This window comes from Dipodomys spectabilis, unplaced genomic scaffold (genome assembly GCF_019054845.1).
Source record: "Dipodomys spectabilis isolate Male_0828 unplaced genomic scaffold, ASM1905484v1 ptg000004l, whole genome shotgun sequence".
Taxonomy (NCBI): Eukaryota; Metazoa; Chordata; class Mammalia; order Rodentia; family Heteromyidae; genus Dipodomys; species Dipodomys spectabilis.
In genome coordinates, this window is record NW_024870681.1 from 1387147 (window position 1) to 1401679 (window position 14533).

General features: G+C 41.5%; 1 protein-coding gene across 1 annotated transcript in view; it reads left to right on the forward strand.

The window, feature by feature from the left end:
• Ssh2 (slingshot protein phosphatase 2) overlaps positions 1 to 14533 on the forward strand; it is a 220943-nt gene that overhangs the window by 192334 nt on the left and 14076 nt on the right. The window contains exon 13 of the mRNA XM_042690953.1: positions 5218 to 5418. Within this exon, the coding sequence (XP_042546887.1) occupies positions 5218 to 5418 (201 nt within the window). The remainder of the gene's footprint in view (positions 1 to 5217; positions 5419 to 14533) is intronic.

Consider the following 14533-nt stretch of genomic DNA (forward strand, 5'->3'; position numbering starts at 1 on the left):
TTAATTTGGAATAAGAGTCTCATGGATATTTCTGCCCTGGCTGGCTTCAAACCAGGATCCTCAGATCTCAGCCTCCTGAATAGCTAGGATTACAGACATGAGCCACCAGTGCCCAGAAATCCTAGGATTTTATAATCCTAGTGACCTAATACTTTTCCTTTAAGTAAATGAAATCTCTGGAGAAAGGTAACATCATGCTGACCTCATATATCCATTGGACACAAAATGTTAAAAATAGAATTATATTGTGACTAAAGAAATAGAAATGAGAGATAGAAGAAATTCTGAATGGAATTGTTAAGTTGCTATGGCAAGTATTTGTAAGTTATATAGCAGAAATTATTTGGGATATATAGAATACTGTATCTTCCTTTCTAAAGAAGAAACATTGAGCTTTGGAAATATTTTTCCAATTCTTTTTTTTTTTTTTTGTCGGTCAGGGGGCTTGAACTCTGGGCCTGGGCGCTGTCCTTTGCGCTCTTCAGCTCAAGGCGAGTGTGCTACCTCTTGAGCCACAGCGTCACTTTATTTTTCCAATTCTTTTATTATGATACACTAACAAAAATTTGTCTTAGTCCTTGAGGATTTCTTTGCCAGCCCTATTCATTCCTTCACTAGAAGAAACTATAGCCCAGGTGCCAGTGGCTCAGCCTGTAATTCTAGCTACTCAGGAGGTTGAGATCTGAGGATCATGGTTAAAAGCCAGCCCAGGCAGAAACCTCTGTGAGACTCTTATCTCCAATTAACCACCAGAAAACATAAATGGCACTGTAGCTCAAGTTGTAGAGCACTCGCCTTGAGCTGAAGAGCACAGGGACAGTGCCCAGTCCCAGAGTTTAAGCCCCAGGACTGACCAAAAAAAAAAGAAACTATAAATGAGTTTGTTAGCTGTGCCAGGTAAGACTAAATTCAAGCCATCCCTAGCAAATAAGAAACACTTAAGTATTTTAAATTCCTTCTTCAAGAATTATTCCACACTTCTCTTAAGGACCTTCATGATCAAAACATTCTTTTTTTTTTTTTTTTTTGGGTCTGGTCGTGGGGCCTGAACTCTGGGCCTGGGCGCTGTCCCTCAGCTCTTCAGCTCAAGATTAGTACTCTACCACTTGAACCACAGCGCCACTTCCGGCTTTTTTCTTTTCACTTATGTGGTGCTTAGGAATCGAACCCAGGGCCTCATGCATGCAAGGCAAGCACTCTACCACTGAGCCACCTTCCAAGCGCAACATTCTTCATTCTACTTAGTCTCCTGAATCCTTATACTCTAGCTTTGAGCCTATTTCTTTATTTTTTTTCTTATATTTTTTATTGTGAAAATCCATACAGAGGGGTTACAATTACATGGGCAAGGTAATGAGTACTTACCAAGCATTGTTGCCTCCTCCTTTGTTTCCCCTTCCCATCTCTTCCCATCTCCCCCCCCCCCCCCCCCCATACCCTACCCTCTTGAGTCTATTTCTTTAGGCTCTAGCCAACAATGGAAAGAGTGACTATACACACACACACACACACACACACACACACACACACACACACACACACACACACACACACACACACACACACACACACGAGGAGAAGAGCAGCAAACACTCTTACCATGTGAGTGAGCCATGCCTCTAACAAGTTTTTTTTTTTAATCAGTCATGGGGCTTGAACTCTGGGCCTGGGTGCTATTCCTGACCTGTTCAGCTCAAGGCTAGTGCTCTATCACTTGAGCTACAGCAGCACTTCGGTATTGTGGTGGTTAATTGGAGATAAGAGTCTCATGGACTTTCCTGCCCAGACTGGCTGATCCTGAGATCTTACCCTCCTGAGTAGCTAGGATTACAGGCATGAGCTACCAGAGCCCGGCTACCCCAAGTATTTTTGTATTCTTTTTTTGTGCTGGTACTGGAGCATGAACTCAGAGCCTATGCACTGTCCTTGAGCTTTTTTTTGCTCAAGGCTAGTATTACTACTTGAGCCACAGCACAGCACTCCACTTCTGGCTTTTTGATGGTTCATTGCAAAAGGAGTCTCATAGACTTTCCTGCCCAAGCTGGCTTCAGACTGTGATACTCAGGTCTCAACCCCATGAGTAGCTAGCGTTACAGAAGTGAGCCACTACCTGGCTCAGTTTTTATATTCTTAAGGCATATAATATTTTCTAAAATCCAAAGGAGCAACTGCTGTTGTCATCCTTTACAAATGATTACAGACTATGAAGATCAGATTCTGAGAAGTAAAATAACAAGTGGTGAAGATAGAACTTAAACCAAAACTAGGTCCATTTTCAGAGTTCATAACAATACAGAAATAGTCTGTTCCATAAAGAAAGAGGACTAGAAAGACTAAACATGTTATCAGTTTCAGCTAAAGATGTTAGAGTTCAAAGCAAGGTCTCAGTTAATTCCAGCCGAGATTAGGAAGACACATGAGGCACCCAGGGTACAAATGGAGGAATTCTTTCTGGGACTTCTGCAAGTGTGGGGATCAGTGTCTTGGAGGAAGTATCTCCTTAAATACTGCTCTTGGGGCACCACCTGTGTCTCATGTTAGTCAGGACAATCCTTTGGGGAAGAGGGTTCTGAAACTATAGAGTTGGGTTAGATAAACACTGATTTAGATCCTTTATTATGTAAGTTAAAAGCTACTCACTTAAAATATCTAGTTAAAAATATGTCTCAGATGTTTTCATGAGAATGGATTTCACAGTTGTATTTTACTTAGGGCTAAATTTGAGCACCCTCCATACCTGCAGGCATAGACCTAAAATTCAATACTTTTAATTTGTCAGAGTTCAGTAGCAACTATTGAACACATGATTACACAGTCGTGCCATAAGTAAAACAAGTATTTCCTAGTCGTTTGGTATAATCTAAAAAGAGAGATATTGTCCAACCTTAACATACCGAAATTTTGCACATAATTGAGTATAGGATATACTCAGTATACTAGGAGTATAGGATAGGTAGGAGGCTTCCTTCCCTCTAAAACTGTTTCACTTATTCTGGACTATTCTCTGCATTCCTGTTGCATTTTAACAAGTAACCTTAGGCCCCTTGATTGATTTTTAACTCTATAATGTGTGTCTGTCTCTAAAAGTAGGATTATAAGCTTCTGAAAGGAAGTTTGTGTTCCATCACTTAGCCAATATGTGAATAAGAGTATTTAAATCCTACTCTGCTAATATGTGTATGTATTTTTCTGTTTTTATTTATTTATTACCAGTCCTGGCACTTGAACTCTGGGCCTGGACACTGTCCCTGAGATCCTTTAGCTCAAGCTAGCTTTGTACCACTTGAGCCACAGCGCCACTTCCAGCTTTTTCTGTGATTAATTGGAGATAAGAATCTCGTGGCCTTTCCTGCCTGGGCTGGCTTCAAACCGTGATCCTCAGATCTCAGCCTCCTAAGTAGCTAGGATTACAGGCATGAACCACTGGTGCCTGGCTGTATATGTATTTTTTATTTAATTTGAATAACTAAAGGATTCTAGAACCTTTGTACACTAGCAAAGTATCTAGGAATCTTTCCTCAAGATTTTTAAATGTGGGGCTGGGAAGGTGGCTCAGTGGTAGAGCGCTTGCCTTGCATGCTCAAGGCCCTGGGTTCGATTCCTCAGCACCACATAAGCAAAAAGAAAAAAGCCGGAAGTGGTGCTGTGGCTCAAGTGGTAGAGCGCTAGCCTTGAGCTGAAGAGCTGAGGGACAATGCCCAGTCCCAGAGTTCAGGGCCCACGACCGGACCCAAAAAAAAAAAAAGATTTTTAAATGTTTCTATTAAATAACTCAAAGATCTAATCAGGAAATCTATACCTTTGTTCATAGACATTTAACCAAATATTAAATCAAATATTTGAAATCTTACTACTATGTTATTTAGAATTAACATACTGAATAATGTTTATATCCAAGGTAATTAGCTCAGCAAAGTTGTGTTTGTTTGCTAATAGAGCTCTGTGGTAGTCTTGTTTTTATTTCTTTCCATTAAAAAAAAAAGCTGGACTCATGTTTATAATCCTTGCTACTCAGGAGACTGAGATCTGAGGATCACAGTTTCCAGTCAGCCCAGACAGACAAATCTGAGAGATTCTTACCTCTGACAAACCAGAAAAAGCCAGAAGTGGAAGTGTGGCTCAAAGAGTAAAGTGGCACCCTTGAGCCTTTAAGCCAAGCAAGAGCATGAGGCTTGGAGTTCAAGCCCCAGTACTGGCATACCAAAAAAAGGTGGGGTGGGGAGCCTGGATTATAGCTCACTGGTAGAGCATGTGATATATCATGTGTTCAGTTCCCTGGGTTCCATGGCCAGTCTCTAGACAAGACATGGCTTGTAGGGTTGTGAAAAGTAATGTTCAGGGCTGTGTCTAAATAGAAAATAAGGTTGGTTTCATTTGGTTTGTGTTGGTTCTTTTCTCTAGAGAAAAAATCCTTACTGGAATTTTAACTACAAACAACGCTTAACATTTGTTGGTTCTTTTTGTGTGTAAATGCTAGTCCTGGGGCTCAAATTCTGGGCTTGGACTCTGTCCTTGAGCTTTTGTGCACAAAGCTAGTGTTCTGTGATTTGAGCCACAGCTCAGCTTCTGGCTTTTTGGTGACTCATTGGAGATTTCCTGCCCGGACTGGCTTCGAACCACAGTCCTCAGATCTCAGTCTCCCACATAGATAGGATTACAGGCATGAGCCACTTGATGAAACAGCTCTAACCTTTGAATAAATAAGATGAATCACTACCATACCTATAACCCAGGAAACCACCAGCCTTGAAATATGCCCTAGAACTGTGAGAGAACTGGCCTCCACCACACACAAAATGAGCCCAGGTCTCTAAATGCAAAATGTTCTCTTCTATACTCTGTGACCTTTAGTACATTAACATTGGTAGGTCTCACTGAGACCTACCTTTTAGAGTAAAATCTGTGTTATGTTTGCATCTCAGCACTTTGTACATAATTTTATATATAGTAAATAGTAAATCTTCATTAAATGAATTAAAGAGACTTAATGTTAAAGAGTACACTTAGAATTGCCTACCTTTCTGTCACATTTGCACCTGTGTATGTGTATGTACTCATGTATGTATTCATAGGTGTACATGAATGTATTAGAATAGGGCATAGTATAGCAAGAAAATACATGGACAGAATAGGAGACCTGGGAAAATACTGAAACCAGATTTTAAAATATACTCTCTATTGTTCTTCACTTTACCTCAATCCCCAAATTTCTCCTAGGAAACATGGATCTAAATGCCTTGTGCACTGCAAGATGGGAGTGAGTCGCTCAGCCTCCACTGTGATTGCTTATGCAATGAAGGAGTATGGCTGGAATTTGGACAGAGCCTATGACTATGTGAAGGAAAGACGAACGGTGACCAAGCCCAACCCCAGCTTCATGAGGCAACTGGAAGAGTATCAGGGGATCTTGCTGGCAAGGTGTGTTCTCACTGCCTCTCTAATTCTTACTCCTATAGGCTCCATAAGGCAAAATGAAGCGTCCTTCTCTGAAGCCAGTTCTGAGCCAAATGTGAATGTGGTATTTTTTAACTTGGACTACATTCTGTCAGTCAAATTTTCCAAAATTAAGTATAAGCATTTAAGATTAGCATGGAAGATCTAGACATTTAATACTTTAGGTTGATGTTAGGTTGGTATTGACTAAAGAATAGAAATACTATATTGGGGCTGGGAAGTTGGCTCAGTGGTAGAGCGCTTGCCTTGCATGCCTGAGGCCCTGGGTTCGATTCCTCAGCACCATATAAGCAAAAAGAAAAAAAGCCGGAAGTGGCGCTGTGGCTCAAGTAGTAGAGCACTAGCCTTGAGCTGAAGAGCTGAGGGACATTGCTCAGGCCCAGAGTTCAGGCCCCACGACCGGACCCCAAAAAAATAAAAAGAATAGAAATACTATTTTCTTATTTCAGTTCTCCAACTAGGTACAAATTTTGTGTGTGTGTGTGTGTGTGCGCACGCGCGCGCGCGTGCGTGTGCATATGCATATGCATGCATGTGTGGATGCACACACCACTCCTAGGGCTTGAACTTAGGGCCTGGGCACTATCTCTGAGTTTCTTTTTGCTCAATGATGGAACTCTAATTACTTGACCCACAGCTCCACTTCTGGTTAATTGGAGATAAGAATCTCACAAACTTTCCTGCCTGGGCTGGCTTTTTTTTTTTTTTTTTTTTTTTTGATCCGGTCATGGGGCATGAACTCTGGGCCTGGGCGCTGTCCCTCATCTCTTCAGCTCAAGGCTAGCACTCTACCACTTGAGCCATAGCACCACTTCCCACTTTTTTCTTTTTTTTGCTTATGTGTTGCTGAGGAATCAAACCCAGGGCCTCATGCATGCAAGGCAAGCGCTCTACCACTGAGCCACCTTCCCAGCCCTAGGCTGGCTTTTAACCGAAATCCTCATATCTCAGCCTCCTGAGTAGCTTGGATTACAAGCATGAGCCACTAGCACCCAGCTCAACAAAGTGCACATTTTAATAAACATTTCTCAACATATTATAATCCTGTAAACAATTGCCTTATCGAAATGAATAAAGTTACTCCTAAGGTAATGCCAAGCTAAGCTTAACATTAATGCTTGGGAAAGAAATTCCTATTTTTACTTTGGTATTTTTTCACTGAGCCCTCTGCAGTAATTTTGATCATGTGACAAATGTCTGTAACCTATTTGAGGTATTTGTAAACCTGTTTTTCCCCAGAAATAGCTCTTTCTTGTATTTTTTTCTTTTTTTATCCTTTAATCAAATTACACACACACACATATATGCATGCTTTGCAAAAGTATAGGAAATTGCAAGGAGAAAAATAGTTTATGAACTCAGTGCCTACAGATATTATCTTACCTATTTCTCCATGTTTTACTTTATGACATATTTTTCCACAAAAAACACTTCAGCCTGGCTCTCTGGCCCAATATTAGGTCTTGAATATCTTCCCATATCAATAAGAGACAGCTATTGTTAATAATAATAAGTAATTTTACTACCTCACTACCCCTTTGAAGGTGAAAACCAATTTCAGCTGCTCTTGGGAACAAGCATTCGATATAAAATAACTTGAGGATACATTTCTTGAGGTGCCACATGCTGAATTTCTTTGGATTACTAGTTTTTTGCTTTCTTTTTTCCATGTGGGCCTGTTCTAGGTGGTAGTGCTATGAGGAAGGCACAGCTGTCAAGCAATTGGAACTGATGCCAGGGTTTGACTTTGTGAGTCTCATGACTTGGTTTTGACTGTCAAATCTGAGCTGTTTCTCCATAACCCCCAAAGTATTGTGAAAATGTGACCACAACCTAGCATGGTGGTTTCCACTAAAAACCCCTCCCATTCAGCATTTGGCATGATTTCATCTGAGCTGTTCTGTTAGGAGCCTGGGAAAATATTCAAGCCTCCTTTTTAAAAGAACTTATGTCTTTGGAGCCAGATTTTGATGATATTTTTATATCTTATCAGAAGGTAGGACACAGAAGTTCCTTTGGACACAAGAAAGAGACATGTAAGAGTTTGAAGGGACATAAATATTTCCCAGACACACACGACAGAGGATGTTAGGCAATGTCCTCACGTGACCCACTGAGAGGAAGGATACTATGTGTCCTGCCAAATTCAGTATTTATCCTGGAATTCCAGACTACTGCAAGCTGTTGGGTTTTGTTTTATTGTTTTTAAAGCATATGTGGTTTTTCTTAAGACATTAAATAAATTTCAGAAATACCTTAGATGAGGTTAGGCAGGGCAACACAAACCAGAAAATTACTCTCTTCCTCTGTCATTTCCCTTTTTTTTTTGGTTTGTTTGTTTTGTTCAACCTTAACCTCCTAGGCTTGATTCATAAGGAAACACACGTTCTGAGAGAGAAAACTGCAGAATTTGAGTCAGTAGCTGTAGTTCCCATTCCTAGTTCACCCCCTTGCTGCAACCTTGGGAATTATTTCACATTTCTCATCCTCTCCTGACCTGCCTCTCTGGGTTGTGAATAAATGTGTATAAATGTCACTATGTATTATTAAGGGTTGATTCTCATCGTCTCCTTTCTCTATGCCATTTATTTCCTCTTTGATCCCAAAAACTACCTCACACAACAAACTGACTAACTCTGTAGAATATAGAGTGAGAAGTGTTCCTAAAATTTCTTATATTGTGATGTTGTGCCTAGCTCTTAAGTACTGGAATTCAGTGTAAGGATATAACTTAGGCTACTTTTAGCTGCAAGTAATAGAATACCTCCATCTTTCAGTATCTCAACATGAAATAGCAGTCTCAGCCAGGTGCTGGTGGCTCACGCCTGTAATCCTAGCTAGTCAGGAGGTGAGATCTGAGGATCGCGGTTCAAAGCCAGCCCAGGCAGGAAAGTCTGTGAGACTCTTATCTCCAATTAACCACCAGAAAACTGGAAGTGGTGCTGTGGCTCAAGGGGTAGAGCGCTAATCTTGAGCTGAAGAGCTCAGGGACAGCGCCCAGGCCTAGAGTTCAGGCCCCATGACTGACCAAAAAAAAAAAAAAAAGTCTCAGGTTAGGATTACTTGAAGAAGTTTTTTTGTTTTTTTACTTGAAGAGTTTTATGTGGCAAAATCAAAGGACTTGTATTGGCAGGTGTTGGGTAATAGCCCGCAGGCCCAATGAAGAAGGGAGAATTTACTTTAACCTGAAGGAGACTCTTGCAAGTGAAAAGTACTTTTAGAGACTAGCAGACATTCAATCAAAGACATTCATCATAAACTACAGATCCTTATTCACAGGTACAAGTGGATATAAGCATAAGACCCTATTCAAAAAATAAGCAAAGCAGCTGGGCACCAGTGGCTCATGCCTGTAATCCTAGCTACTCAAGTGGCTGAGATCTGAGAGTCTTGGTTTGAAGCCAGCCCAGGCAAGAAAAGTTCATGAGACTCTTATCGCAAATTAACCACCAATAATCTGGAAGTGGATCTGTGGCCCAAGTGGTAGAGAGCAAAAGAGCTCAGGGACAGCACGCAGACCCTGAGTTCAAGCCCCAGGATTTGCACCAAAAAAAAATAAAATAAAATTTACTAGTGGTAGAATGCCTACCTAGCAAGCACAAGATCTGAATTCAAACTTGAGTACCACAAAACAAAAAGGGAATGGGGGAGGAAAGAGGAAGAACAAAGGAACGAGAATCCCCAGACTCCTGGCTTTGCAATATAGGCAACCAGGAAAGAAATGACCTTAGAAAAATCCCAGTTGTGTTTGTAAATAAATTTCATATTCTTGTCCAGAGGTTTGGATCTTAAATTTCATATTATCTCCTGGGACACATGTAGTAGTTTACTCAAAGAGGCACACAAGCTCTGATTCTAGCACTCTCAAGCTCCATAGTAATCAAGATTGTACTGGAGGGGGAAGCTCTCTGTATGAAGACATTAACTGAGGAAGAAAATTTTACATAGTAACACCAGATTCCTATAGTAATTTATGAATCAATTATAGTCTTATTCAAAATGTGAATAAGACTTTGTCAAGTAGACAACTCTCTGAAATAAAGGACTTTTTGCATCTTTCAAAATATCATTGATAGCTTAGAGAAGGCTGAATTCATAGTCTCCTTTAAACTTAAAAAGTAAGAAGATACTAATAAAAAACTAATCTACTCATATCTGATTTTATTTTTTTCTAGTGTTTGTTTTGTGTGTGCCTGTGCTCATGTAAGAGAGAGAGAAGGTGTTTGTGTTGCTGGGGCTTAAACCTAGAGACTCATCTTTGCTAGTTGGGCAAGTGCTCTACCAGGAAGAGCACTTTGAGCTATGCCTAAAGCCCATATTTTGTTGTTGTTTGTTTTTCTTTCTGAGTCAGGATCCCTGTACTATCTTTGCCTGGGCTATCCTTGAATTAGATGTCCTCTGCCTCCACCTCCTAAGTAATTTGTTTTTGTTTTTATACTTTAGAGGTGGGAGCAAGACCTGAGGAGGTGGGTGAGTGTGTATTGAAACTCTCCATTGAACTGCTAGCAGCCCTGTTTGTTATTCTGCACTCTGATTATGCAGGTATCTGGCAGGTTTATGTTCTATCAGACAGGTTCAGATTTCAGGTATGCCATGTGTCTGTGGTATTCAGTTCCAGTGTATAGGGGACAAGGAAGAAAAACTGAGTAGTAGCCAGAGAAAATTTGTGTCACATGTCCCTGGAAATGCCATTGTTGATCTTTGAAGGCCCCTGTCATATAGACAGATTGTCTCTTATCCTGACTTTCTAGTGGAGATCCTGAGATGTAATTAGCTCAGTATCAGTACACAGTGGTTAGCCAGCAGCCTAGAATCTGAAGGTGAAAGGACATGGATTCCTGATCAGGTGATGAGCCAAGCCCAATTGAAATTTAAAGGGAGTTTCTTAAAAGCATTTCAGCATCTAGAACCATGCACAGCATAGTGAAAATGTTCCATCAGTGCTTTTTTCTTCCTTTCTACAGACTACCTAATACCATAAAATTTAACCACAGTTGTTTTTTTTTTGTTTTTTGTTTTTTGTTTTTTTTTGGGTCCAGTCGTGGGGCCTGAACTCTGGGCCTGGGCACTATCCTTCAGCTCAAGGCTAGAGCTCTACCACTTGAGCCACAGCGCCACTTCTGGCTTTTTTCATTTTGCTTATGTGGTGCTGAGGAATCGAACCCAGGGCCTCATGCATGCAAGGCAAGAGCTCTTCCACTGAGCCATCTTCCCAGCCCCAACCACAGTTGTTTTGTTGGTTTGTTTTTTGTCAGTTGTGGGGCTTGAACTCTGGGCCTGGGTGCTGTCCCTGAGCTGTTCAGCTCAAAGTGAGTGCTGTGCCACTTGAGCCACAACGCCACTTCCGGTTTTCTGGTGGTTAATTGGAGATAAGAGTCTCACAGAGGACTGGGAAGGTGGCTCAGTGGTAGTGCATGCCTTGCATGCATGAAGCCCTGGGTTGGATTCCACACTACCATATAAACTTAAAAAGCTAGAAGTGGTGCTGTGGCTCAGGTGGCTAGCCTCAAACAAAAGAAGCTCAGGGACAGTGTCCAGGAGCTGAGTTCAAGTCCCAGGACTGGAAAAAAAATCATAACTGGAGGTTTGGTTCAAATGGGTAGAGCACTGTCTGTGAATGGGAAAATGCTAAGCTGAAAGCAGAAAGTCTTAAGTTTAAGCCTCATTACTGCATCATTACTGTAGCTGGGCCTCTGTTTTTAACAGTATTTTCTTCTATGTAACTTCCTCATTTGATGAGAAATACAACAGACAAGAGAACACCGGACATAGTAGCTCACTTAATTTAATTTCAGTGAAGCAGAAACCGGAGGTTCCTGCTAGGGCAAAGTTACTGAAAATTTGTCTGAAAAACAAACTAAGGGCTGGGAATGTAGTTTAGTGGTAGAGTGCTTACCTAGCATTCATGAAGTCCTGGGTTCGATTCCTCAGTACCACATAAACAAAAAAAGCCAGAAATGGCACTGTGGCTCAAGTGGTAGAACACTACTAGCCTTGAGCACAGAGGGGCACAGGGACAGAGCCCAGGCCCTGAGTTCAAGCCCTACTCCCAGCAAAAGAACAAAGCTAAAAGCAAAAGAACTAAAGGGTGCTGGGTGCCAGTGGTTCACACCCATAATCCTAGCTACTCAGGAGGTTGAGATCTGAGGATCACAGTTCAAAGCCAGCCTGAGCAGAAACGTCCGTGAGACTTTTACCTCCAATAAACCACCCAGAAAACTAGAAGTGGCACTATGGCTCAAGTGGTGCTAGCCTTGAGCTGAAGAGCTGAGGGACAGCACCCAGACCCAGAGTTCAAGCCCCATGACCAACCAAAAAAAAAAAAAAAAAGCCTAAAGGGTATGACTCAAGTGGTAGAATACCCACCTATCAAACTTGAAATCCTGAGATCAAGCCTCAGTACCACAAAACTAAAAATAACTGGAGGCACAAGAATGGCAATATGCATCTTATCATTTAAGTTTCCTTCTTGTTCATAAGTTTTAAAAAAGCCAAATTCTTATGTGTAGTAGCCTAGTCATCTCATGTGTGTCTGTGTGTTTACATGAATCCAAAATCAGGTCAGAAGCCACTCAGGGGAGAAAAGGATCTGAGACTTAGTTGCATCATCTAGGCTACAGACCAACTCTGAAGTTCTTTTTTGGCAAATTGTTTATTTGTTGCCTGCCTGGAATAGGAGAGTGAGTCAGCTGGATTTAAAAGTTAATAGTTGAAAATAATAGATATGATCTAATGTCTTACATCTACCCCAACCAGGGCAGGGTGTTAGAATACCCTGGTTCTAAACAAAGGTTCATTGGAAAACAGTCTAATGTTACCAAATAAAACTGATGATGGATAAAAACTCTATGAACTGCATTTTCCTCTCTTATAAAAGCTGTTGCTTTGACAAACTAAAATGTATACCAGGCACAAAAATGTCTATGACATTGTTTGTGATAGGCAAAGCTATTAATAAACAACATAGATAAATGAATTGCAACATATTCATTACATTCTATGAAGTATATTTACAATAATGAATCTTTTTTTGTCAATTGTGTGCTTGAACCCTTGGCCTGGGCAGTGTCCCTGAGTCTTAAGCTCAAGGCAAGCACTCTACCACTTGAGCCACAGTGCCACTACCAGTTTTCTGGTGGTTAATTGGAGATGAGTCTCACAGACTTTCCTGTGGGGCCTGGCTTTGAACTGCGATCCTCAGATCTCAGCCTCCTGAGTAGCTAGGATTACAGGTTTGAGCCACCTATGTCCAGCTATAATGATGAATCTTTAAAACAATGTTAGTGTAGAAAAAATATATAGTAAGATTTCACTTATATAAAGTTCAAAACATGTAAAACTAAACAATATATTGTTAAAAACAAAATATGTAGTGACACTTCAAAGAAAGAATGATGAACCCAAAATTCCAGAAGGAAGTTATCCTCAGAGAAGTAGTAGTGCTTTATTTTTATTTTTTTGGGGGGTCCAGTGATGGGCCTGAACTCTAGGCCTAGGCGCTGTCCCTCAGCTCTTCAGCTCAAGGCTAGCGCTCTACCACTTGAGCCACAGCACCACTTTTGGCTTTTTTTTTTTTTTTTTTTGAGGAATTGAACCCAGGGCTTCATGCATGCAAGGCAAGTGCTCTACCACTGAGCCACCTTCCCAGCCCGAAGTAGTAGTGCTTTAGCAGCAATAGAAATGACTGGACTCGGCCAGGCGCCGGTGGCTCACGCCTGTAATCCTAGCTACTCAGGAGGCTGAGATCTGAGAATGCGGTTCAAAGCCAGCCCGGGCAGGAAAGACGGTGAGACTCCTATCTCCAATAAACCACTAGAAAATCGGAAGTGGCGCTGTAGCTCAAGTGGTAGAGCGCTCACCTTGAGCTGAAGAGCTGAGGGACAGCGCCCAGGCCCAGAGTTCAAGCCCCATGACCAACAAAAAAAAAAAAAAAAGAAATGAGTGGACTCTATGGGAGAGCTGCCTACTACTCTCCCTGCAGGTCTATTTGCAAAAATGGAAAAGATAGTAGCCTCAGACCATCTTTAGGCTGGAACTTCTCCTTCATTATCCTTAGTGGGTTCCAGTTTGATTCCAGAGCCCCACCCAGTGGGGCTTTCTGGTGATTATCTCCCCCTTCCCACATATCCCACCAAGAGAAGGAAATCCCTCCTGAACAGCATATTAGTGAGGTGAGCTACTTCTGAAACATACAGTGTTTATGCTCATTAGCAAAATTTCAGTCTCTCATTCCCTCTTAACTAATGAATGATTTGAAGACATTTTTTGAAAACCTATACTTTGTAGGACTCTTGGGATCATGGGAACTTATCATTTGCCTGTTGATTGATAAAATCAGGTTGCTCTTTATATTATTAGAAGGAGAATAGTTGCCTTCTCAGTTGTCTAGCCCAGTCACAGTAGCAAGAAGAGGTAGTGCAGTTTTCAGCAACCTCACTAATAAGTGACAAAGAAGTAAGGGAACAAGGTCATGTGTAGGTATGTATGGATATAAAAGAAGATAAGTGACAAAGAAGTTAGGGAACAGGGTCATGTGTAGGTATGTATGGATATAAAAGAAGAATCTTAAAAAGGAAGCACACTGGCTTTGGTTTTTCATAACTTAGGCCCAGGCAGTCTCTTTTCCCAGCCACCTACTTGCTTGATGTGTGATAGGTTGTCTCCTCCTAGGGGTGACTGCAGTTCTTGCAGCTTGGAAAAGGTGAAAACCCTAGCTAATTGATTACAGCTTGTCTTCATAAACAGTCTGCTCCCTACTCAAGAAAGCACCCCTCTAGACAAGAATCTGAGAGGGCCCCCATGCTAGCAGCAGACAGATGGGGAACTGAGAACAGGTGCAGAATTAAGAAGAAATGGGGTCACATTAGTACAGGGTATGACTCAGCAGTGCCGGGTGTGGCCCTGAGCCTGAGGAAAATTGTTTTAGGCCCAGCAATTAGGTAACTGTTCATTGGCTTGGAAGTCATGAGACCGCACCCCACCCAAACACCTTAGTGACCTCGTCTCTGGTCACTAATAACACAGCCAGCTTTCTCTTTAGGGCCCGTGTTTTGGGAATTGTGCTTCCTGTGAGTATGTG